Genomic DNA, 25,971 nt, shown 5'->3' on the forward strand with positions numbered 1-25,971 from the left:
ATCCAGTCCAATCTAACGAACTAAACTGAGTTTCTGAAAAAGAACACCAAAACCCTAGCTTTGGATGCTTGAGAGATATAACTTGGAATTCCTATGTTTTCGTTCGAGAATCATGTATTTAATGCTAGTAGTGATTAAGAATCATAGGAATGGTCTTACCTTTTGATATCAAGTTCTTAAACTTTCGGATTCTAGGGCTTGTTTTCTTAGATGAAGATTCAAGCGATAACATATGAACTCCCAAGGTTTAACCTTGTTACTAAGAGTATTGGAGAGTTGGAATCAATGCTAAAGCACTATTAAAACTCACCTTGAAGGGTTCTTGATGCCTTAAACGAGCTTTACCTCTCTCTAGAACGTTTTTCGGACTTAGGGAAGTTGGGGAAATAAACCCCAACCTTGGATACTTATGAAATACGAAGCCTGGAAAAATCCCGACTCATACGCCACCTGTGCGTCGCATGGGAGCCACACAAGAACAAAAAAGATTCTGAGAGGGTGCTGTCGTGCGCCACCCGCGCGACGCGGGGGTGCCGGCCACTGCCTTTAGAAAAATAGGAATAACTTCTTTTACAAAGATCCGTTTAGCCCGGTCCTTATATGAATGTAAAGGTATTTCAAAGGACTATAATTTTCATTAAGGAAGTTTTCCCAAATTCCCAACAAATAAGGGGATTATGCCCGCTTGAAGTGAGGCCTTATGAAAGTTCATTTGAAGACATGGTCTGTTGCGTAGCTTCCAACTTTAATTTGCCCAAAGACTCTTCTTATACCTTTTATAGGTTTCAAAACAATTCCTACACTTCCCATCTTGATTCCATTATATCTACATTTTACGAGTCAAACCATAGTCCGAAGTCACAAGGTGTTACATCCAAAACCTCTTGTTCCTCAAGGATGAACCGAATCTTACGGTGTCAGATGTCATAATTATCACATTCAATTTTTCACCCTTATTATGCAGCAATGATAGTCTTAGAAGCTATTTTATAAACTTATCTACGCACATAGAAGACATAGCACATATAAGTACTAACACAATATCTATATTTGCCACAAATTTGCATCTAAACTAACATTGATGTACTATAGGGTCTTGTTTGAAAGTCTATGTTTGTCTTACTTTCATCACATGAACCTTAAGAAATTTTTTAAATCAAATTTGTGCAAGTTGGTCAATAATAGCTATAGATAATTAAGTTGTGTACCATTTTAGAACTCCCACGCGAAAATATAAAATATATATGTGTGTGTGTGTGTTGTTCTATCTCATAAAAATGTGGACATAACCAATGTGAACGTCGTACTATATTATTATTTTTTTCATAAAATAAAACATATTCTCGATAAGTTTTTAAACTCAAAAAGATTATATTAAAACTCACCATTTGTCAAATTAAAGAATTTTTAGTCCATAACGTGAGTCAAATGTGCATATATAGTAGGGAAAAGGGTCAAATATACCCCTTTACTTTAGTTTATTAGTCAACTTTTCCCTCCGTTAGCTAAAGTGGTCAAATATACCCCTACCATCTACAAACTTAACACTTGTACCCTGTTTGGATGGAAAACCCAAATCCTCTTAAATTACCCAATTTAGTGGAAAAAATACCCAATTCCCTGACCCGCCCCGACCCAGTTTATTAGTCAACCAATTTTTAACACTCATATCTCCTTCAGCGGATACCAAAATCACAAATAATATATTGTTAGAAATATATATAAAAATAAACTTGTGATATGTAACTCACATAATTGAAGCCTGAAGAGCGAGAAAAAACGTATGGCAAATTGGGACGCACATGCCGACTTTCGATAATCATATCTCCTTCATCCGTTATTAAAATATTACAAATAATATATTGCGGGAAAGATATCAAAAAGACCTTTTCAGTAATATAAGGCTCACATATGGAAGAAGCCTATACGGAAAGATGATGCAGTCGAAAATAAAAATATTAATCATATTTTTCACAAATCTTCTGACATGCAACATCTGTCAAATGGAAAATTCAGTTTTTTTCTAACTTTTATCCATACAATGGTGGAAGAAAACACGTCTAACATCTTTTGATACCAATGAAGGATAAATACTCAGAGATTAATCGATAACTAGAGTCTAGACATATCTTCTATTGGGATTAATTTATGTTACAGCCATCAACTACTTTGGCAATTTCCTACAAGATCATTTGTGGAGTCTTGTAATTTATCGACTAAAACTACACTCTATTTCAAAGGGATTTCAGCTCAAAATGTGATTATGGAATGACCTCAATTCATGCTCTTTTATTTTTCTCCGTATTAAAAGTTATGCAAATATAAACTCTTATGTCATAACTTCTTCTTCTTCCTCCTTCACAAGCAAAAAAATTTTATTCCTTCCGCTTCTTTCTCTGGTTGTCTCATCTATCTCTCCATGCTTGTGTGTCACATAAATTATATAATTTTGAAATTTGTTCAGAGGCGAATGCAAGATTGGAAGATCTTTACAATTCTTCGCCAAGGGGATTCTCCTTGAGGAAGATGAATTTGTGTCTTCCACCTACGCATTGAGACAATTAACATAACAACACATATAAATGGTCAGAAGATGCCTTTAATTAGCTAGAACCTGTTACTTGACGAAATTAGATTTTGTGGAGTCATATTGAATATTTAACAATATATTGTGTACCTCGCTAGCTTAGGCCATCCAGCAAGACTTGTGTGAACAATTTCATAAGAAGGTAGAATGAAGACAGTATGAAGTTTCTGCAATCCGACAAAACTTATGAACAAGTTTTGCCAATGTAGCAAAACTTTTAAGCAATTTTGTAGTAAAATATGTCTACTCGTCGTAAGTTGTGAAGAAGACAAGTTTTGTCAATTTGGCAGAACGTTACGAACAATTTATGCCAAAGTTATGCCTCGTCTGGCATAATTTGTGAACAAGGCAAATTTTATCAATCCAATAAGACTAGTGTACCAAAGTTATGCCACCCGATGTTTTTGCACAAAATCCTTAAACAACGAAAAAAATTAAATAGCTATGTTGAAGTTTCCTATTTGTGCAAATCTTCTAATTTATAGTGGTGCAAAATAAGGAAATTATCCAAGCATAAAACTTTGAACTCTCTCTCCTCAATGAAATTGCAACTGTGAAGTTCATAACTGATAGATAATGGGGTGATTCTCAAATGCGAAACATGACATATGCTAGGACACAAAAAAAAATACATAAAATAATTTTAACGAGAAAGTTTCTTGGTTACAACTGACAAGTAGGGATGACAACATGGGAAAAGGACACAAATGGTCATTCGGGTGAAACTATTGACACCCGATGGCCTAAGACTCTTAAAAGTCATTTTTTAGCCTTTTCAAAATAATTACATTTTCTAGCCATTTTTCAACTAATTCCAAAAGATACGTATATAAATCAGATTGTCATATATATATCACTACTGTATATGTATAGAAAATGTATCATACGTATAGAAACTGTATCATTATTGTATAGAATATGTATCACTACTGTATATGTATAGAAAATATATCATTGTTGTATAATAGATGTATAATCAACGTATAATTAGAAAATGTATCATTGGTGTATAATTTATGTTTAATAGATGTATAATTAATGTATACTTACTAACTATACACATATTATACATGTTTTAGGATGTTTCTTGAAGACTCAATTAACGTATACTTTTTAAATATACACATATAAAAGATGTTTTGGGATATTTTTTAAAGGCTCAATATAAATTTTTTTCGTCGATCTTTAGTGGCCACAAATAGTCTAATTTTTTTTATTTTTTTTTAGTGAATGGCCAGCTAGGCTAGCACTTGTCAATTCTTTGGGCCGACTTAGGGTATTAAGCCCAACAAATTTCTGTGTGTATCTTTTCCCTAAAAACATCAACAAGAAAAGATATTACCGTTTGCTTCAAATAAAAGGTATATAGTTACTCATAGAAAAGTTCACTGTATTCAGTCTTGTTATGTTCTGATGATTGTCTAGTGTTGCTGTTCTGTCCCATTGCATTTGAACAATGATCATTTTGCGATACCTTGCTGCCTGGTCCTAGGGACATTTCTCATACTCACTAAAACTTCTTATATCTAGTACATCAAAAAATTGCGCGGATTGCCCTTCCTTTGGGGTGGTCTTTATATATTGCCCCTCATATTTGTGGTCTTTAAGCTTTACCACTCGCTTGAAAAAGTGAGCGAATACTGAGATTCTAGGTTCGAACCCCCGCTCAAGCATAAAATTAAAAAATATTTTCGCAATGCAAGATTTGGACGCGTGTCTGTCTACCTGTACCGGCATAACCTTGTTAAAAAATAACTAAAGTTATCACAGTGCAAGACGATAACTATGCCTTACGGCGTACTTTTTATATGCCTTTAACTAAAAGTCGCCCCCATAGCGCATAATTTTTCCTTAAGCGCATGGCTTAGCCCTCGCTTTACGTACTTTTAGTTAAAACATGTCTAAAAGTATGTCACATAAGGCATAACATTTTCTTAAGAAATAATCTTTGCCTTATAAGGCAAACTTTTAATTATGCTTTAAGGAAAAATTCCACCTTATGGGGCATCCTTTTAGTTGTGCCTTATGGGGGCAGACTTTTAGTTTAAGGCATAACTAAAAGTATGCCCCTAAAGCGGAACTTTTCCTTGAGCATAAACTTTGACTTATAAGGCGGAACTTACCGGCATAACTTTAGTTATTTTTTAACAAGGTTATACCGGTATAGGCAAACACGCATCCAAGCCTTGCTTTTGGCTTGCATTGCAAAAATATTTTTTAAAATCTTATGCTTTCGAACCGTAACCCTCACGATTTGGCGCGTTTTGAATTCGCAACGCGAAGGGCAAAAATTAAAGACCAACAATTTGAGGGGCACCAAATAAAGACCACCCCAAAGGAAGGGCAATCCTGCGAATTGCCCCTAGTACATTACAACGTGATTTTTCTTATTTTTCATTTGATAATGACTGGAACATAGAAAAACTGGGTGTGTGGTGAATACAAGTTGGGAGGGGAGCCAATACCCCAACATCATTGTACTCATTATCTGCTGTGGAGATAACTCTCTACTCAATTTGGAACGCCACATACGAGCTAATTAAAAGAAACAAAATCATCTTTTACACTAAAAGCACCAATTAGTGCCCACCAAGTGTAAAATGAGCTCATATAACAAATTTGAGCAAAGGAAGCACGGATATGGAATAATTAACACTAAACAGTCGAGATAAACAACCCCTTGAACACTCACTTACATCGACATACATCACCAGTCCACTTCACTAATAAGGGAGTATCCCTACAAGATATGTGCATGTCGAACAAAATACAGCGTAATCAAATCAATTCATAAATGAGCAAGTTACAATTACTCCAATAGAAGAAGAGAAGAACCTAGTCAACAGAGTGAGCCACACTTTTGCTGAAACTGCAACACCAATCATGTGAAGCATACATAGGGTAGTGAGAGAATCGGAATTTAAGTGGCTTGCAGTAAATGAATTATGATGGAGCACCAAGATATGATGCAAGTCGTAAAATGTCACAGAATACTCCACCGGCTGTCACTTCAGCCCCAGCACCAGGACCACGCACTATTAGAGGTTGCTTCGCATATCTTTCAGTTGTGAATGCAATTATGTTATCTGATCCAGAGAGTTGTGCAAATGGGTGCTCTTTGCGGTATCTTCGCAGCTCAACAGTCCCTTTTCCGTTGACAACATCCACGACTCCGACATATCTCAAAACCTACATCAATTTTTTCATATAAAATAGCACAAATGCAAGAAAACAAAACTTATAGTACATGCTTAGAGACCTACTCCAACAATCTTGAGACAGGAAAATATTATCATGCATGTGCAGATGTACTGCTGCTGAACTAGATTGATTCACACAAAAATGATGCTTGTGACCAAATCAAACATTACATTAGAAATAAACAATTATCCACGCATCTTCCAGAAAGACTTCTCTCACTTAGTTTCTGCCTCAAAGATTGAATCAAATCAGTAGTCAATGATGAATCTCTACATAATACGAATAATGTGGTACTTCTTTGATTGAAATGCTAAATGAACCAGCAATTTCTCTATGCAATAACTTTTAACGAGTGAAATACACAAATATTTCATGCTTCTCTTTCCTACTTTTTTGTATCTTATAAAATTGTTTTGCTCCCTCTATCCTAAATTGAACATCCACGTTCAACACAGTACATACATTAAAATGACATAGGAAAAGGTGTATTTGCCAAAGTAGAACAGCATTTTCAAGAGTACCGAGAAAAAGTTTGGATCTGAAGTGTTAAATGAGTCCCATGTAAAGTTTCTAAAGTTATGTAATGTGTGGGAAAACTTCCCAATGTGTGGGAAAACTTCCCATTCTAGGAAAATGAAAATTATTTTCAATTGAAAGGCAAACATCAATTTCTGATGGAAGAGTGCAAGACAAAGGTTTCTTTCGGACAAGACAACCATCACAGCACAAAGTATTTGTAACATTCAAGCTCATTTCTGCAAAATTTAAGTCCAGAGTACTCACTTCCCCGGCGTCTCCAGCCACTTGCCTCTGCATAGACATCTGTTCATCAAATTGTGGCAACTGCTGCATAAACTCCTCGGGAGATGCACTAGCCTGAAATAAACTAACAAAATTTACTTCATGGAGAAAAACAGCTATCTAACTAATGCTGCTCATAGTTAAACTAAGAACTCACCCTTAATGGTTCAGGCACAAGGCTCTGAACAGGAATATCTGAAAGTTCTAGCTTTAACCCACTTTCCCTAGCAAGAATTATCACCTGGAACGTTGAAGCCATTGTATAAGAAACTACAGAATTAGTAGATACGGAACTTAATTTTTATTTTTAACGTTTAGATGACAAGGAAAATCCTCACAACAGCATCAGCTGGAAACAAATTGATCAACATGGTATTTGCAACAAAAAGTCATGACTTGCAATTTCATTTTACTGTGACCATGTTTTAAAGATAAAATCAGAGTATTATACTCTGGCCATTTTCTATAAATAAAATCAGAGTATAATACTCTGGCCATATAGTGCTCCCAAGATGTTAGTTTATGCAAAATGTGAATGTTGATTTGGTATTAATGATTAAGATTGAGATGTTGATTTGATATTGATGATTAAGATTGATAGCTTAATTTTAGGAATATATTGTATTAATGTAATTGATTAGGAATTGATTGTGTAATATTGTCTTTCCTTATTTAGTCTTAGAACTCATGTATAAGTACCCATTCTTATGGGTTGTATAATTATTCGTAAATACAAGAAGCCTTTTCTTCTTGCTAAAAATCTTCATGGTATCGAGCCATCACTTTTTTGAGATGAGTTTTCTCCCTCGCAAAGACTAGGGTTCCGTGTTTTACCACAGAGGTCGAGTTTTTCTCTCTTTGTGGCTGTCCGCACCAAAAAACTCCTCCCGTTCAGTCTGGATTGTTTTTCTCTGTTGGGGTCGCTGGAACATTCTGAGCCTATCCCTACCCGTTTTGATTTTTTCCGATCACCTAAATTAGGATTCCGGCGTGGCAGCCAACTTTCCGGCGATTTTTTTTCTGGAATTGTTTTTTCAAATCTCGGGTCGTAGCCTATTCTGACCCTTCCCATCCAGGTTCTAAAGTTGCTCTTTTCAGATTCTAAATTCTGTTTGGGTTATTATCTGTTAAAATTATGGGTGACACAAAAATGATAGATAATATGGGTGACACTACTTCTGGAGAGACTTTGTCTCAGGATGAAGTTCAACATCTTCGCCGTCTTCTGAACAAACTTGACTCTTCTAGTGTTGCTAGCCCCAGTTATGTGCAGTCAGGTATTGCTTTTAATGCTCAGCTTAATTGTTGGATTATTGATTCTGGTGCGAATAGACACACGGCAGGCTCTTCTAAAGGCCTTCAAAATTACTCTCCTAATCCCAAAGGGGATTATGTCAGAATAGCCAATGGCTCCCTAACCCCTATCTCTGGAACAGGTTCAATCGTTTGTACTCCTGATATTACCTTATCATCCATTCTTCATGTGCCTGATTTTCCTATTAACCTATTATCTGTTAGCGCTATCACCAAAGAACTAAATTGTAGTGTCAGATTCTTTCCTGATTATTATGTTTTTCAAGACCGTCATACAAGGAAGAAGATTGGCATTGGTAGATTGCATGATGGCTTATATTTGATCGATGGAACTCAGGACTGGTCAGGCCTTTTTTGTAGGAAATAAGGATGTCAACCGAGAAATAATACAAAGGCATGTAGTTGGGCACCCATCTTTTTTTGCTTTAAAAAAGTTATACCCTAGTTTATTTTCTAGAACTGAGTTTGAATCTTTATCTTGTGATGCATGTGAATATGCCAAGCACACTAAAAACTCTTATCCTCTGAGTGACAATAAAAGCACAATTCCCTTTTCGACTATTCATTCTGATGTCTGGGGTCCTATTCAAACATTTTCTTTGTCTGGTAGTCGGTGGTTTGTTACTTTTATCGATTGTTGCACTAGAATGACATGGGTATATCTGTTAAAAGCCAAAAGTGAAGTTTTCTCCTGTTTTCAATCATTTCATAAGATGATTTGTACTCAGAGGCTAAGATAAAGATATTTTGAATCGACAATGGCAATGTATACATGGATAAAACTTTTGGAGCTTACTTGGAGTCTTTTGGGATAATCCATCAAACTAGTTGTCCTTATACTAGTGCACAAAATGGGGTTGCTGAAAGAAAAAATAAGCATTTGTTAGAAGTAGCAAGATCCCTTTTGTTTACCATGAATTTGCCGAAGCCTTACTGGGGGATGCCATTCTAGTAGCTGCCTATCTCATCAATAGATGCCACTTAAAACTCTTAATTTTCAGAGTCCTTTAGAAGCTTTAAAGGGTAAAAATGACTATATTGTTCCTCCAAAGATATTTGGGTATGTTTGCTTTGTTCACGCTAGGAACTCTGGGAAACTTGAACCTAGAGCTCTTAAATGTGTCTTTATTAGGTATTCTCCAACACAGAAAGGGTACAAATGTTATCACCCTCCTTCTAGGAGATTCTTTGTCAGTATGGATGTTACCTTTCCGGAATCTGAGCCCTATTTCAGTATTACACCATCACCTCTTCGGGAGGGGGGGGGGGAATTATAAGGAAGAAGAGATGGTTTTTCCTAGTCCCATTGTTGAAACTACTACCACAAGGGAAAGTGAAATTGGAGAAAGAATTCAGGGGGAGACTTGAAACTACTGCCACAAGGGAAAGTGAAATTGGAGAAAGAATTCAGGGGGAAGCGTCGGGGCGTTTGGATAGGCCTGATTTGATAACTTACTCAAGGAGAAATAGAGCAGAAGAAGCCATCATGCAACCTGCCGAAGCCGAACCTCCTTCTTATGGTGAGTAGATTTGCCTATTGCTCACAGGAAAGGAGTCAGATCTTGCACTAAACACCCTTTATCTAACTTTGTTTCCTATAATACTTTGTCGGCCTCCTATAGAGCCTTTACCTTGTCTATTTCTTCTCCGTGTCTATTCCCCGTAATCGGAGGGAAGCTTTTGCGCATTCTAAATGGAAGCAAGCTATGACGGAAGAAATGAAGGCCTTATCAAAGAACGAGACTTGGGAACTTGTCGCATCACCACCGTACTGAAGTTGGTTGGTTGCAAATGGGTTTTCACCGTAAAACATAAAGTGACGGTTCCATTGAAAGGTTCAAAGCAAGATTGGGGCTAAAGGATTCACTCGACTTATGGAGTGGATTATCAAGAGACATTTGCTCCGCTTGCAAAATGAACACTATTAGAATTCTTCTCGTTCAGTGCCTAATCTTGACTGAGACTTACAACAGTTTGATGTGAAGAATGCATTTCTCCATGGAGACTTAGAAGAAGAGGTGTACGTGGAGATTCCTCCTGGTTTTGGTACTGAACAAAGTCAAGGAAAGGTATGCAGACTGAAGAAAGCCTTGTACGGATCAAGCAATCTCCTAGCTTGGTTTGGACGATTCTATAAAGCGTTGATCTCTTTTAGTTACCAAAGAAAAGCAATGCGGATCACACCCTCTTTATAAGACATCAAAAGGGTAAACTCACTCTTCTCATAGTTTATGTTGATGACATAGTAATGACAGGAGATAACCCGATTGAAAAAGTTGTTGGCACAGGAATTTGATATCAAGGATCTAGGAAAATTGCAGTACTTCTTGAGAATTGAAGTTGCTAGATCAAAAAGAGGAATCTTTATTTCTCAAAGAAAGTATATTCTGGATCTCTTGAAAGAAACAGTATGACAGTTGCAAACCGCGAATCACCCATTGAAAGCAATCACAAACTACAAAGCGAAGTTGGAAAGTCAATTGATAAAGAGAGATAGCAGAGGCTGGTTGGAAGACTCATTTATCTCTCTCACACTAGACCAGACATAGCCTATTCAGTCAGCCTGGTGAGTCAGTTTATGCATGATCCCCGAGATCCTCATATGCAAGCTGTTTTCCACATTTTGCGGATTCAAGTCCGCTCCAGAAAAGATCTACTTTACTCCGCATGGTCACCTCCAAAAGAAGCCTTTACGGATGCGGATGCAGATTGGGGTGGATCTCCGGATGACAAGGTCTACATCCGGTTATCGTACACTCGGTGAGGAAACTTGATCACTTGGAGAAGCGAAGCAAAGTGTAGTTGCTAGATCAAGTGCGGAGGCGAATATAAAGCTATGGCCCAGTAGGGTGTTTGTGAACTTTTGTGGTTACAAAAGATACTAGAAGAATTGAGATTGTCCGAAAAAGGAAACTTTCCTTGTGTTGTGACAACAAGGTCGCAATCGCAGATAGCTCGAAATCCAATCCAAAGATGACCGAACAAAGCATGTCAAATTGATCGACACCTCATCAAAGAAAAAGTCACGGTGGTGTTCGAGTTTGTTCCACGTGTCATCCGAAAAACAACTAGCCGACGTGTTTACCAAAGGCCTCAACAAACGACTTTTCATACATCGATTTGCAAGTTGGGTACGTGCGACATCTTTGCACCAACTCGAGGGAGTGTTGATTTGGTATTAATGATTAAGATTGAGATGTTGATTTGATATTGATGATTAAGATTGAGATGTTGATTTGATATTTGATGATTAAGATTGATAGCTTAATTTTAGAAATATATTGTAGTAATGTAATTGATTAGGAATTGATTGTGTAATATTGTCTTTCCTTATTTAGTCTTAGAACTTATGTATAATTACCCATTCTTATGGGTTGTATAATTATTCAGAAATACAAGAAGCATTTTCTTCTTGCTAAAAATCTTCATTGAATCGCGGACTTTGTGGAAAAATGGAAGTGGAGGAATAGTTTATTTCAGGCTAACACTTAAATGACAAGAAATAAAATACTTGAAACCATCACCAAATACCTTTCTGGCAACATCTGTTCCAGACAGGTCATCCCTTGGATCTGGTTCGGTATAACCCGCCTCTTTTGCCTCCTCCACAACTTGGCTGAACGCCCTTGAGTCCGTAAAGTTATTAAATATGTAACTCAAAGTTCCACTGCAAAAACGAGAGAAGATGAAACTGAATACAAGGAAACCAAACTAACAAATTTTGTTTCCCATAGTGCATGAGGTAGTGAAGCATGAGTCACCTTATCAGTAACAATTGAATATTTAGAAATGAATTTGCACTTATTAACGGTACCAACCTAAAAATGCCCTCAATCCGCAATATCTTGTCCCCAGTTTCAAGAAGTCCGCGTAAGGTGCTAATGATTGGTAGACCAGCTCCGACAGTAGCTTCATAGAAGTAATGAGTGTATGATTGTCGCTGTAGAGCTCTCAGCTTCAAGTACTGGAAAGCAATTTAGATAACAGGTATGAGAAGCTCCGTCTCATCTATTTCAGAATTTTCAGTAAAAGAGAAAAAACAACTCCTTTAAAAAAATCGTCATCTTTTCCCCTTTATGATTGAGTGGAAAGAAGGTGAAAGCTAAAAATGACCAGAAAATGGTGAGAAGTTGAAGTACTATTTCCAGAAAGCGGGCAAGTTTAGAAATGTCAAATACGTAAGTACTTAATTACCTGGTCTAGCGGTCCTGAGTTAGCCTTTTTATTTGGGGTGACAACATGTATTCCTCTATGCAACCAGCCATAGTAATGGCTTGCGATATCAGAGTCTGCAGTGCAGTCCACCATTACAGTGTTTGGGATGAAATGATTGCCACGTACATGGTGAACAAATTTATTCATATCGGCCATTTCTCCTTTTTGATGTAGCAGATCTCTCCATCTTGACAAGTCAATACCCCTGTAAACATTGACAAGAATGCCTTAGAATAATACTCCTAAAGAGCATTTAATATTATCGATATGTACAGCAGTATAACCAACCAGCTAAGAAGCATTTGAAGTGCCATCCTTGTGAGTACACACTAAGTTTGTATTTTCTTTGTTAATTCTTCAACAAACTCCTTCACATTTAACACCAAATCTATTATCTTAAACGTATTACTAACCAAATAACCATTCAAACTTTTTTTCTATTTCTTTTTTCCTAGTTAAAGAATAAGATGGAAGGAGATTTAGAAGACTATTTCTCCCCTTTGATTGACTACAAATCTCGAAAAAAATAATCCTGAAGCACTACAAATTTTGAAATTTGACTTCCATTATTCTGCAACCTCAGCAAGCATTGTTGGCAAACTGTCATGCAAACCAAATCATAATAAAATTTCCCTTGGAGGACTAACTTCAGAGAAGTAGATGTACATATTTTTAATTGACCATTACTTCATCAAATTCAAACAACAGAATAGACTTAGTTCCATTAGTTAATCAATCAGGTTCCTACTATGCGGCATACTTAAATGCTATGTTGCTCGGACTCGGGTGCGGGTGTCCGATACGGGTGCAAATCTATAGGTCGGATCCTTCATGATCTAAATCTTAAGATTCGGGGGTACGGATCCAGGTATGTATACGGGTGCTGGGATTCGGCTAAAAATAATTCAAATATCTAAAAATAAAGTTATAATAAATATGCCCAAATTATAGTGGACTATTTAGAAGGAAAAGAATGCACGAATTTTGAGAGCAAGTTTGAATGTGTAATTATTATTAAGTATAGATGCATCTCCTTCAGTTTTTTGGTGTAACATGGCTATTGCAATGATATAGAGGTGTAACATGGCTATTGCAATAGCCCTAGCTTTCGTTTTGATTTCAGAAATCATTGTCTGTCTCAAATTTCACTATCGATTCTGGTCAAAGTACCCAAAATTGTCTGACCAAATCGGGTACGGATCCCATACCCACACCCACACCCATGTGTCGACACGGGTGCGGCAGCGAAAATGAAGAGTCCGAGTAACTTAGCTTAAATGTGCTGCTCTTTCATCTTTTACGTCAAAGCTGGAATAAATAAAGGCCATATTTAGAAGCATAACATATATCAGTGAGAATCTAAAAGAAAAGACTTACGACTGGCTCAGTAGCATTGTCCTCGATCCAGTTATACCCATCACACGCAAGTCAATGTTGAATTTCTCCTTTAATACAGCTGTCTGCCAAAGAAAGAAAATTATTGAAGCGTTTTTCACCAAATTTTCCTTGAAAACTTGCCACAAATTACACAAGAAGTTAAAAGGTTAATTAGCACTTTATTTTCGATTCCTCAATAACCTGAGTGCTGCATTCACAGCACTAATGCATCAAAAATCTTAATCAATTTAACCCAATATAATTCTAAGCTACCGGAAGAAAGACCGGCTTTGAACTTGAACAAGTATGCAGGCTTGCAGATATCTCCTCGGTATTCAACTACTAAGAGGATAATGAAAGGTTTTCCTATGCATGCCATATTGACATACATCAAAGTTCTAACCTTTAAAACAAGAAGCATAAAAGTCATATATAATATTTTGAAAGTGTCCTCAATAAATGTCAAACAACATTCCAACGAAAGCTGACAAACTGTGCTTCGGAAACCGAAGGTGCAAGTGGCATCAAACACATAATTACTCTGCTTCAGGTCCACTTCCAGAAAAACTAACAACCACAACGAGTGGACCAGATCACCAGAATATTTCATACTGTATCTGTAGCATTGTAGTAGAGAGACCCTTCAGAAACGAAAGTAAAGTAAGAAATAAGCAGGAAAGCATGTTTAATAGACATGCAAAAATGGGCCTTCATATCCTGATATGTGTTTCTTTCTAGTTATGCTTTCCTTCTGTGTTTTACTCGCTTCTGTTGTTTCCTATTTTTTTCTTTTCCAGGAGAAAACAAGGGGGGGGGGGGGGGGGAAGCTAAAACAGACAGTATCAATTTGTTGACCACGGCTTATGTCTAGCAAGATGGTCTATGAAAAGATATTATCACTTTAAAAATGACGAGCCATAACCCGTAAAAAATATTGTTCCTGAAACAGAAGAACAACATTTGAAACATCCTTATAAGCAAAAGATCTTATCAAACAGGAGCTAACATAGACATAAAGTTTAAAATTTAAGTTTTGACTCTTCAAGTTTGACTTGTTAGCTGATGTTTTGTAGTGCTAAAAAATTGAAACAGTTAACCACATCTTCCAGGCACATGTCATGTAGAGATGAGGAAAAGGTAAACTACTCGAACAAGAAAGTTCATAACAAAAGCAAAATGATCTGCAGCTTGGAAATGCTGAAAGGCTCAACTAGATTAGATCTTTAGAAATTTAATGGATAGGGAAAAGGGAAAAACTTAATGTATAAAGGAATTTAATAAAGCAATGACTATAACAAACATCACTAAAGTCACTAAAATTATGAATATAAATCAGCATACTAAGGGTGTGTTAGGTATGGAGCAAAACATTTTCACCCTTAGTATGGAGGAAAACATTTTCTTTTCCAGAAAATGTTTTCCAATTTTCCCATGTTTGGTTGGTCAAAATGTTTTGGGAAACATTTTCTCTAGGAAAACAAGTTCCTTAAAAATGAGGAAAATGTTCCCTAATGGAAGTAGGGAAAACAAGTTCCATAAGTGATATTCCGAGTTCATCGTCTTTTCCCCACCCACCCACCCAACCCCCACCCCTTGATCATCCCATCCCCTGCCACCCCAGCCCATCCCACCCCCACAGTGTTTTGCTGGATTACACATAACAGCTTGTTTGGATGGTTGTTACCTATTGTAGTGTACTGTGTTGTGAGTTTAAATACAATGGTTGTTTTGATTGTTACTTAAATTTTAATGTATCGTATCATTAAATCCATCGTTACGTAACGACGAAAAGTCTCATTTTATGTAAATCTTTTTTCTCATTTGTATTATCTAATAATTCTATTTTATCATTTACGCTACTTTTTATGGTAGCTTTATCCTGTACCCTACTTTTTTTTTTTTTGTAGGTTTATCCTTCAAATCGCTGATAGGTGAGATTATGTAACGATAGGAAGCGATACAATCTATCCAAACGTTCTGTTAATCAAAACAATACAACACGATACAATACAACACATTACAATACAGTACGATACATTATGAAACAATATGTAACAACCATCCAAACAAAGTGTAAATGCTCTTGGGATAATATTTTTTTGCTTACTTACCAAACACTAGAGAATAAGTAAGAAACCTACTAGTTTTCAAAGAGAGCATTTTCTAGGAAAACATTTTCCATAAACAACATTTTCCTTCGTACCAAACACACCCTAAATGTAGTTGTAAACCAGTAGCAACAATAAGAAACCCCATGGCACAAAAAGGGAGGAGAGGAAAAGAGTGATCAAAGTACAAGGAAACTCTCCACGATACATGACCAGAAATTAATAGCCCAGATCATACAAAGGAAATCATGTAAAAATTGAAATTTAAAATCAAAATTGCAAAAGGCGGGTAATATTTCAATTGGGAAGAAATAAAGTAGGTTATAAATCATTCTATTGTATCGTTTCAAGTGGAAATCAAATTTGAAAGAAACACCTATTGTTCTGGGCATTTTACAAGTGTAATGACTAGATAGAAATGTGAAATTGGACTTGGCCTTCTGATGGAGATGATTATGGGCTATATTCCTAAGATCAGCAACAACATACCTAGTGTAATCCCACAGGTGGGGTCTGGGGAGGGTAGGGTGTACGCAGACATTACCCCTAGAGAGGCTGTTTCCGAAAGACCCTCGGCTCAAGGTAACTCATCTCAAAGCAGTTTTAAAAAGATAAAATACAGAAGTAAAGCAGACATAGCAAATGATAAGGCTATATTCCAAAGATCAGCCTTTGAAATTCTGAAGAGACTCAAACTATATTACTGAGAGGGCATGGACGGAAAATCAAAATATGTTCTAAAAACAATCATGGATATTGATATTATAGAAGAAACAATAACCAAAGAGTAAAAAGTAACTACTTAATTTCAATAAGAGAAGTCAGAACGAAATAGGAAAGATCAAATTAACAAAAAGGTGAATAGACAAACCTGATCCTTTAATTGGTCAAGCAATGTACCTCCAATCAATCCAGGTCCAACAATGCCCACAGCAATTATTGTTCTTGACAAATAAAATTTTGAGTGCACAGCACGTAAAGCTCTTACACAATCTTCTCGCTTAACAACTACTGTAATGTTGTACTCTGTGCAGCCTTGAGCTATAGCACGAATGTTGATATTAGCCTGCACTAAAATGCTACTTTTTGAAGACTATATCATTCAGAAAAATTACCAGGATCATATAAAATTACATTATTCATATTATAGTGATCGTCACTGTGAAACTTTGCTTGACATTTTGTTTGTGCTACTGTTGTATTCATGAGATACAGCCTCAAAGAGAATCTTTTGGATATATAAGGGTAGAAAATTGTCAAACCTTTGCAAGTGCAGTGAAAAGTGTGGCACTAACTCCGGGAGTGCTAGCCATTCTCTGACCAACAGCTGCCAAAATGCTACAATTCGGAATTATTGCAATCTGAGAAGAATTGAAAGTATTATCAGCTTGTTTCAAAAGTACCTTTAATCAGGTAGCTATAGTATAATGTTGCCACCAGTGAAGCGACTAAAAGAAGAATCTGAAGTTAGAAAGAAAAACCCCAACCCACTTTGCTACAGTAGAAAGAAACAAGCCTATCACTGTTTCAAAGCTGAATCCAAAGGTCAAAGAGACCCTACTTGTTGAAACCATAAATTGCACAATCTGGAAGGTTGGGCAAAGAGTAGTCCGAGTCCTTTTTTATCTAATCAGTGCTTTGAATAGTGAAATTTGTTTAGCAGCAGCATTATAGGTAAATTTAGTTTCTTTAATGGGTGTTTTGTATAATATTTTTTTATCAGAGTAGCTCTGCAGTGTGAATATACTAGTGGATTGTGATGCCCATAATCAGTTTGACTAGCCCAGACAATATATAGATGTTCCGGGTTTATCCTCCTCTGTCCTCTTATTTCTGCAATGCTAAGCCTCCAGATCCACAATTTCTCAGTTTGTTTCCAATTGGCTGGCCATATTTATTATCCACTCTACAGAAGAAAGAAGCCTCAAGAGAGACTGCGTTAGAGCTTATATCACTGTTGCCAGGCATCCAAAAGCTGTTGTTTCAGGTTTTCCTCTTTCCTCTTTGCATCTACTACCCATAGAATTTGACAGCCATACCAATCCTTAAGCTCTCTTCAGCTGATCTTTAAGTTTCAAGTTAGTAAAACCAAGCTTATTTAGTTGGCATTTTCTTACCCCTGTAAACAGTGTGGATACTTTTTTGGATTTTGTTAGTTCCCTGTCTTTAGCTTAGATTAGTACAATAGGCAGGATTCCTTTTGGCTGTTTTACAGGTTTTTTGTCTAAGTTTGCTTCCCGTTTTGATTGAAGCAGCTTCTTTTGCCCACCTGTAACCTTGCATCTTCTTGATGCTTTACCAATGACATTTGATTGCTTTACCAAAAAAAAAAAAAAAATTAGTAAAACCAAGAACCTAATGGCACAAATATCCAATCTGACTATCATCATAACTCGCCCAATATTGCCGGACAATGCTCAATCCGAGGATGACTATATTAGAGGTGGCAATTTGAGCCCATATTTAGAAAATTAGCCCATTTTACCCACATGTTAGTGAGTTGGGTCACTCATATTTCAGGTGGGTAAATATGAGCTTCAAGTCTCTCTTTAACCCATAAAAATATGGGCAAATATGGGTAAAATATGGGTATCCATATAAGAACACACTAGACCCAATAACAACTCATTTTGAAAATGAGAAATTTCTTTCTTACTTCCCACCCCAACCCTTACCCCACCACCCACCCCGCCATGCCCCCCCACCCCACACTTTTTTTTTATTTCATATATTTTATTTTTCTTTTATAAAAAGCTTATAAAAAAGGAGAAATTTTTTTTCTTACCTCCCACTCCGATCCGTACACCCACCCCCACCATACCCCCCCCCCCCAATTTCATAGATTTTACCTTTATAAAAAATTCTTACCCCCACCCCACCCCTCCACGACTCCTCCACCCCACAAATTTCAATTTCAAATATTTTACTTTTATAAAAAATTCATAAAAAATGAAAAAAAATTCTTACCCCCACCCCTCCACGAGTCCTCCACCCCACAAATTTCAATTTCAAATATTTTACTTTTATAAAAAATAAAAAATTTCTTACCCCCACCCCTCCCCGCCCCCCCCCCCAAACAAAAAAAACAATTTCAAATATTTTACTTTTATAAAAGTTTTATAAAAAATGGAGAAAAAAAAAAATTCTTACCCCCGGCCCACCCCTCCACGACCCCCCCCCCCCCCCCAACAAAAAAAAAATCAATTTCATATATTTTACTTTTATAAAAAAATTATAAAAAATGAAAAAAAAAAATTCTTACCCCCACCCCTCACGCCTGAAATTTATATGAAAAAATTAATTTAACTTGAAAAAAGAAAAAAATTATAAACATATACTTGAAATAACAGTCCACTTGTATAATATGGGTTAACCCATAACCAACCCAGCCATTTATCACCCAACCCATATTTACCCACATAAAATATGGGCGGTTTGAAACCCAACCCATTTTTGTTCAAACCATTTTCAACCAAACCAAATCCAACCAAACCCACCCATTTGCCACCCCTAACTATACTCTTCCTTTTTCTGATCGAATCAGCAACACATCAACTTTTCTTGGCCTTTTCTTAAGCAAGATTTCATGATCCTTGGAGCTCTCAGTGTTACATAATGCATATCTAACAACCACCCCATAAGGACGGGATTATATTCTCCACGAGAAGACCTATTGAAGCTCTGTCACACTCACACTGCATCTTTACTGCAAATTTTCTGTTTTTCCATTTAACTGGTCTTGTACAACATCTAAATGAACAAGTTAAAATATAAGAAGAGAAGGGGACCTTTATCACGTAGCAGGGCTCAAACCTTAACCAGGAAACGGAAGGTGCAATTGATGCAAAAGGCATTTACTAAAGATAGAACCGAGAACTGAACACAACATTACACCCCGTTTTTTGATTTCTGTTACTATTGGATCGACAACACTGTTAACTTCTCAAACGAAATCAGGAAAGCATAATACCTGAGAAAGTCGCCCTGCACTCAAAGCCTGACCAAACCTAGACTCCAGAACATCCGCAACGGCTTTCACTTCTTTCTCAGGCACAGCAAAGCACACTGAATGCTCACTGCTAGCCTGTACTATAGCAGCCAATTAAATTTCATGTAGTCATAACAGTAATAAGCACAACAGGAAATCACTGGATAAATGTACCTGGGATATCATGACTACATTAGCACCAACGTCTTTTACTGCACTAAAAATGGCGCTAGCTGTACCAGGAACACCAGCCATTCCGGTTCTGAAAAAGGGTAATAAGCATCACGTAAAATAAGAATTCTTGAGTGTTGCTATTCCTGAATCAAGTGCAGCCTTACCCCTCAACATTCACAAGGGCTACATTGTCAATTGTTGCAAACCCTTTGACAAGGGATTCCAATTTTTGTCCATCTTCATATTCATTGCCAGAGGATCGGCAGATCGTTGTTCCAGGTGCAGAAAGGTTGAAGATATTTTTTATAACTATTGGAATGTCGTATTGCATCACTGGAACAATTGTTCGAGGATGTAGGACATTGGCACCAAAATAGGACTGCACATAAATGAGAAATTTTGCTGTTAGAAAGGGCCAGATAAGAAGCCATACTAAATTCAGCAACGGCATAGAATGTCATGACTTCACCATTTCCCACGCCTCTTGATAAGACAGTGTCTTCAGTATTACTGCCTCACTAACTGCAAATGAAGCATCTTTCAGTTGGAAAACATCCTAACATCAATGATAAATACTTGATAAACTTTTGGCTCATGAAAGTCCAGAAAGGCATCAAGTTGGAAAAGGCATTCACTAGACATACCTTTTCGGGGATCTGCACTATATACGCCATCAACATCTGTCCAAATTGTAACTTGACGTGCTTTTAAAAGAGCCCCCATTATAGCAGCGGAGAAGTCACTACCATCTCTCTTCAAAGTAGTAGGAATATTTTGCGGCGTGGTAGCTATAAAGCCCGTTGCAATGATTGTTTTAGATGGATTGTTAGAGTGCCATTTCTCAAGTCTCTCCTCTGACTTCAAATAATCTGGATCAACTTGGTTAGAACCTGTTGGGTTCACAACAAGCACTTCCCTTGTGTCCATCCACTTGCACTCTACGCCATTCTGCAAACATGAATTTAAAAGGTAGAGCCAAGATGTGGAACGATTTTAATTTCATAACTAGAAGACATAATAGCTATATAAGATTGGAAGAAATCTACAAGAAACCCACCTTTCTGACAGCAGATGACAACAATTGAGCAGACCACAACTCCCCATGCCCTGCTACAAAATCGGAAAAAGATTCGGTTGCATGACCAGCTGCAAAACAAGTAAGCTGTAAAGTTAATGCCAAAGAAGGGGGTCAATCAAAGGAACTCCAACAAGGAACAAATTCAGTTCTAGAAAAAACAAGAGACTGAAGCAACAACCAATATGCTAACCAGAGACTGAAGTATAACCATAACTATTGCCCGTGATATGCTTCCAATTAACCATGTGCAAAGGTGTAGGGAAGGGGGATCGGGGTGCTCTAAAAATAATTTTCTGTTACAGCATTCTTTTCGAACTAGAAACTTGCAGTTTACTCAGTTTGAGCAAAGAAGCATCAGGAAGCTTTTTCCTCCGGACATCAGGCAAACAAATGGGAAAACAACCATACCAATATATATTGCACGGAGCATGGCTTTAAGGTTGCTGATGTCATCTTCCAGTTTAGATAAGAAACTAGCTAGGTCGTTTCCATCAAGTAGATCAACAGCTGCTAATTTATGTTTCTCTAGAACAGTATCAAGTGCCGTTAGATATGAGTCATCTCGAGACTGCGCCTTATAAATCAGATCATACATCATGTCTGTGACTTTTGACATTGCAGATACTACTACCAACTTTCTCTCTGATTGATCAGCAGTTATTATCTCAGCTACATTCCCAATTCTTTCAGATGTTCCCACACAGGTACCACCAAATTTATGAACAGACCAGCAATCGCCCTTAGGGAGCTGACTATTTTCTAGCGCTCCATCCAACATGTATTCTGTCACAACATTGGATAAAGGAAGAGGAAATTAGTAACAAGGGAAAATCACACATGGATGACAAGATCTTTAAGCGTAAATTAGACCTTTGCTCGTCACAGCAGCACTTATGCTGAACTTTGATGATTCTCCTCTTTCCCATTGTGAACTAAAATCCACTCTGAAATGAAATTATAAGAAAAAATCAAGGAAAGACTTTACCAGAAGAGAAACAATGAGGTGAAAAGAAGATTCTCAAAGGAAAGGGACAAACATAGTAAGTGTCTAGGATGCTCATTAGAAGTTTTGTTCGCAAAATAACAATATCATAAGGACCTTTTAGCTTAAAGTATATGTCACAGATGGCAACAAAATTTTCTTTTTTGTTTGCTTATTCTTTTTTTCTTTTGGGGGTGGGGTGAGTGGGGGAATCTTGAAAACCCCACCCCTCCGAACGCCTTACCCATGAGCCTAACAGTGGCCTTGCCAACTTCGCTCCTTCGATGACTTGAAACCTCAACCTTATGTGTCGAGGTGGCGGGTCCTTACAACTATGGTCATTATTTTTTTCTGAGAATGGTAAGTATAGTCAAACCTCTCTATAACAAAGATCGTTGGGTCCGAAATTTTTTGGCCGTTATAGAGAATTGCTGTTATACACCTATAACAAAGATTGGCATTTAAATAATATTTTGCTGTTATAGGCAAAAAAGATGCATAAAATCTAATTTTTCATTTTTAATTGCCAAATTCTAAGCTTAATCACACTTTGTATAACGAAGGAAAATCTTTTAATGATGACAATATATATATATATATTCATATGATATTTTTTGTCATAAATATTGTATTAAAGGATCAAATATTTGGTCAAAATCTCTACACTTATTATTGGTAATCATAGATATTCTATTTTTATAAAGATGGTTAATTATTATATTACCAAAAAAAGAAGATAGCTGTTATATGGGGGGTAATTTTACAAAGAGCGTACTGTTATAAAGTTGGTTGTTGCTGTTATAGGTGAAATGCTGTTATAGAGAAGTAAAATATAACATAAAAAATCGGTTCCGAAAAAACTTGGCTGTTATAGAGAGGTGTTGTTATATGCGGATGCCGTTATAGAGAGGTCTGACTGTATACAACTATGGTCCTTAAATTCGTTCTTCCTTTTTCCTTTTTCTCCTTCGCTCTTTTCACCTTTTGGGAGGGTAACTTAAAAATTGAACTGGAAGTTTAGACATGAGAAAAACTACTCCATTACTTTCTTATGGCGTACGGTCATTAGCCCAAAATTTATTTATATATGAGGACCACTTCAATGTTATGTCATGCATTAGCAAGACCAGCAAAATTTTGAATAGTCCTACAACAGTCAACAGAAGGGAATAAGTAGAATGATGTAAATGCAATTCTAATGGATCAGAAACCTCTTCTAAATTAGCAAGAAGAAGATAAAAGGAATTGGACTGCCTCAACTACCTGCAGATCATTACTTGCTATTTTTCTGTAACATCAACATGGACCAAATAAATGCAGACACAACATTTTTTTAGAGGAGAAAAAGGGGGAAAAGCAAAAACAAAAAAAAAGAAGAGAAAATTCCCATGATAAAGATGCAACTAAAATCAATTTTCTACTTTTTCTTTTTCACATCTCATGATATATAAATGACCGAAACGATTTAATTAAAGAGCATTTATGCAGGTATGAATGTAGGTTTGTGTATGTCTGAAAGGTGTATCATTTAATAAGCATGGCACTAGCTCTTTGTTATAATGATCTATAAGGTTCGCATTTCGATGGTACCCAAGTCTTTTGCTATCTTGTTCTTGTGTTCACCAAAAAAAAGAATCTGAATAGTAAAACTGCATTATATATGGATATTCATGTTGATGAATGGACACATTGTGCATTAAAAATGGCCTTAGTCAATTAGCTCTATACATCATCTGCATTTGTATAAAGTACATGTTCATTCATAGATGGTTAGTCCACCTTATCCCCCTGAGTTGGATAATTTTCTCTTTCTTTCTTTCTTTCTCTTTCCAATGTTTGTAGCCTTAAATTCCACCAAAGAAGAAATCAGATATGTCGGAGAAACATCTCTTTGTGGATCAAACATCAGGCTTATTTAAGAAGTTTCAATCTCTTACGGGATCAAACATCAGGCTTACATTTGCTAGCACACGCTCCTCTATAACTATTCTCTTGACCTTTGCAGAATATCCTCACTTCTTTGCTAATCAATATCGTGCGGACATCAGTTAGCTGCTTTCTGTTTATGTTATTTCTTTAAGGTGATGACGTTGTTCCAGTAACCACAGATGAGGCAAATTTTCTACAATCAAACTGCTGTATCTGAATGAATGTTAATTTTTTTCCAGAAAGGTAGCATTGTAAACATCATCAGCACAATAGGTTGTGCTGGTAGCCTTATTACAGATTTGAATGTGCAAAATAATCCTTGTTCTTCTTACAAGAAGAATGGATAAAGACTTTTATGGACATAATAGTGAAACAATATCAGTTGAATACATTTTGGACTTGCTCATTTCAACAACTATTTGTTGATTCAGTTGTTAATTGCATTTCTTTATTCCTTCAAAGTTTTCTGAGAATTTCACTGCTCACACTTTATATGGAGGTATCTCTGATCTGCTTCCTAAAAGGTCCCGAATCTTTGATTATTCGTTCTCAGAGTCCCCCACCCCATACCAGTTAACTACCCATCAAATGCTCTTATTTTCTTCAACCCAGATTCAGTAACATAAGCGTCTATATTTAGGCTCAACTTCCCTGTCTTCTTCCCAATTGTGGGCTAAAGAGGCCCTCTATTGTCCTACATCAATTATAGTGCCAAACCAAAGAAGATGGTATGATCTAACACAGTGATATTGATAACAGTTTGCCCTTAATTGAAATAGCAAATTAGAAGTGCTTTATTAGAGAAATGTTCTTTCACCAAGATATACTTGCCCTCTTTCTTTTCTTCCTGTTTTCCTCTATGTGCCAACACATACACAATACTAACGATTTTTTTTTTCTCTTTAAATTGAATGCAAGCCTCAGTATAGATGAATACAATTCATCTAAGATGTGGACCAACAATGGAAAATGTTCAATATCCAGTGATTTTACAAATCCCCTCCCCAATATTCTAGCAAGTAAATATCTCTATCCATTTTACAGTCATTGCTATGGTACAGAAATTCAAAGCTTAATTAGAGTACAAGATAAGTAATTCTCTGATGGAGTAATTAGACATAGATACTAGACTTCCTAAATGTGGACCCACAAAACAAAGCACATTAAAATTATGTCAAAGGAAGTTCCTAGTCCTCCTCACTAGTCAATACAACAACAACAACAACTTACACAGAGTAGTCCGACAAGTGGTGTCTAGGGAGGGTAGGATGTACGCAGACCTTACCCCTACCTTGGTGGGGTAGGGAGGTTGTTTCAGATAGACCCTCGGCTCAAAAGAGAAGTTTTTGAAGCAAAAGCAGGGAAAATAAGAAACCACGCAATTACTAACTACTGCTACTAATAAGCAGAGAGGAGACGAGGTTAACCCCCTGTCTCTCCCACAAAAAAGTGCGGTAATACTTGGCTACCTATTAACCGTCTACCCTAATTCTGGACCTCCATACCTTCCTATCTAGGGTCACTCCTCACTAGTCAGTAGAAGACCATAAAACCACAAAAGGTGGCTAGTGCTCAAAAGCTAGCAGAATGATGATGTTATTCAAATAGTTTAAGGCAGTGTTTTTATCATGCTTTTAGCATAACGCCACCGTTGTCAGTTTCCTTTTACTAAAGTTCAAGACTAATACCCATAACAAAGTAGCAAATAATCACCCCTTCCTTCTCTAGGAAAGTGGCTGCTGATGTAATACCACAAGGATGTAAATTGCAGATTCTATCTCACAATAAAGATGCATTTCAATCCCATGCAACCGTGCACAAACCCATCAAAAAAAGATAACTTTCTTGAGCTTTGGGTAAAAGCTGATATTACTCACTCATCCCCCAAAAAAGAACATAAAAAATTAAGGAAAATCCAAGACTCTTGACATTTCAATTACCATAACATGCACAGATAAACCAAAAAGCAAAAAAGCAAGCAAATGGGTAATAAGGAAATAAGAGTGTTACTTGAGAAAAGGAGAGCGTTGGAGCAGAGAAAATGGGTGGTAGATCTTGTTAAGCTTCGTCCCCTTCGGCTTGAAATTTAATTCCTTATTATCTTTAGAGGAGAGATGACATGAATAAGATGGAGAAATTGGAGATGAGAATGCCATTGTTGATTGATGAGAGAGTATCACAGAGAACCAAGAAATGGGGTTTAAGGGGGGGAAGTAG

General features: G+C 36.7%; 1 protein-coding gene across 2 annotated transcripts; it reads right to left on the minus strand.

Annotated features, from left to right (window-relative positions):
* Window positions 1-5,205: 5,205 nt before the first annotated feature.
* Window positions 5,206-25,971, minus strand: LOC132050213 (bifunctional aspartokinase/homoserine dehydrogenase, chloroplastic-like). 2 transcript variants are annotated; one of them, XM_059441351.1, is made up of 18 exons: window positions 25,765-25,971; window positions 21,714-21,787; window positions 21,252-21,626; window positions 20,823-20,911; window positions 20,410-20,713; window positions 20,235-20,287; window positions 19,930-20,144; window positions 19,766-19,853; window positions 19,574-19,687; window positions 16,866-16,964; window positions 16,475-16,669; window positions 13,496-13,578; window positions 12,098-12,323; window positions 11,722-11,867; window positions 11,435-11,570; window positions 6,747-6,830; window positions 6,572-6,664; window positions 5,206-5,776 (listed from the first exon to the last, which is right to left on the minus strand). In XM_059441351.1, the coding sequence occupies exons 1-18, from the start codon at window positions 25,908-25,910 to the stop codon at window positions 5,531-5,533; spliced, it is 2,766 nt and encodes a 921-aa protein (XP_059297334.1). In that variant the 5' UTR covers window positions 25,911-25,971; the 3' UTR covers window positions 5,206-5,530. The 2 variants fall into 2 exon arrangements, with proteins under 2 accessions (XP_059297334.1, XP_059297333.1); XM_059441350.1 differs by having other exon boundaries at window positions 20,823-20,923.

The sequence above is a fragment of the Lycium ferocissimum genome, chromosome 3 (genome assembly GCF_029784015.1).
Source record: "Lycium ferocissimum isolate CSIRO_LF1 chromosome 3, AGI_CSIRO_Lferr_CH_V1, whole genome shotgun sequence".
Classification (NCBI taxonomy): domain Eukaryota; kingdom Viridiplantae; phylum Streptophyta; class Magnoliopsida; order Solanales; family Solanaceae; genus Lycium; species Lycium ferocissimum.

Coding starts and splice junctions, on each gene's coding strand:
- LOC132050213 (XM_059441350.1), bottom strand. CDS start 25,910: ATGGCATTCTCATCTCCAATTTCTCCATCTTATTCATGTCATCTCTCC. Junction 20,288..20,409: donor TAGTGCAGATCCCCGAAAAG/GTATGTCTAGTG, acceptor CTTCATTTGCAG/TTAGTGAGGCAGTAATACTG. Junction 13,579..16,474: donor TTGACCAATTAAAGGATCAG/GTTTGTCTATTC, acceptor TTTCTTTGGCAG/ACAGCTGTATTAAAGGAGAA.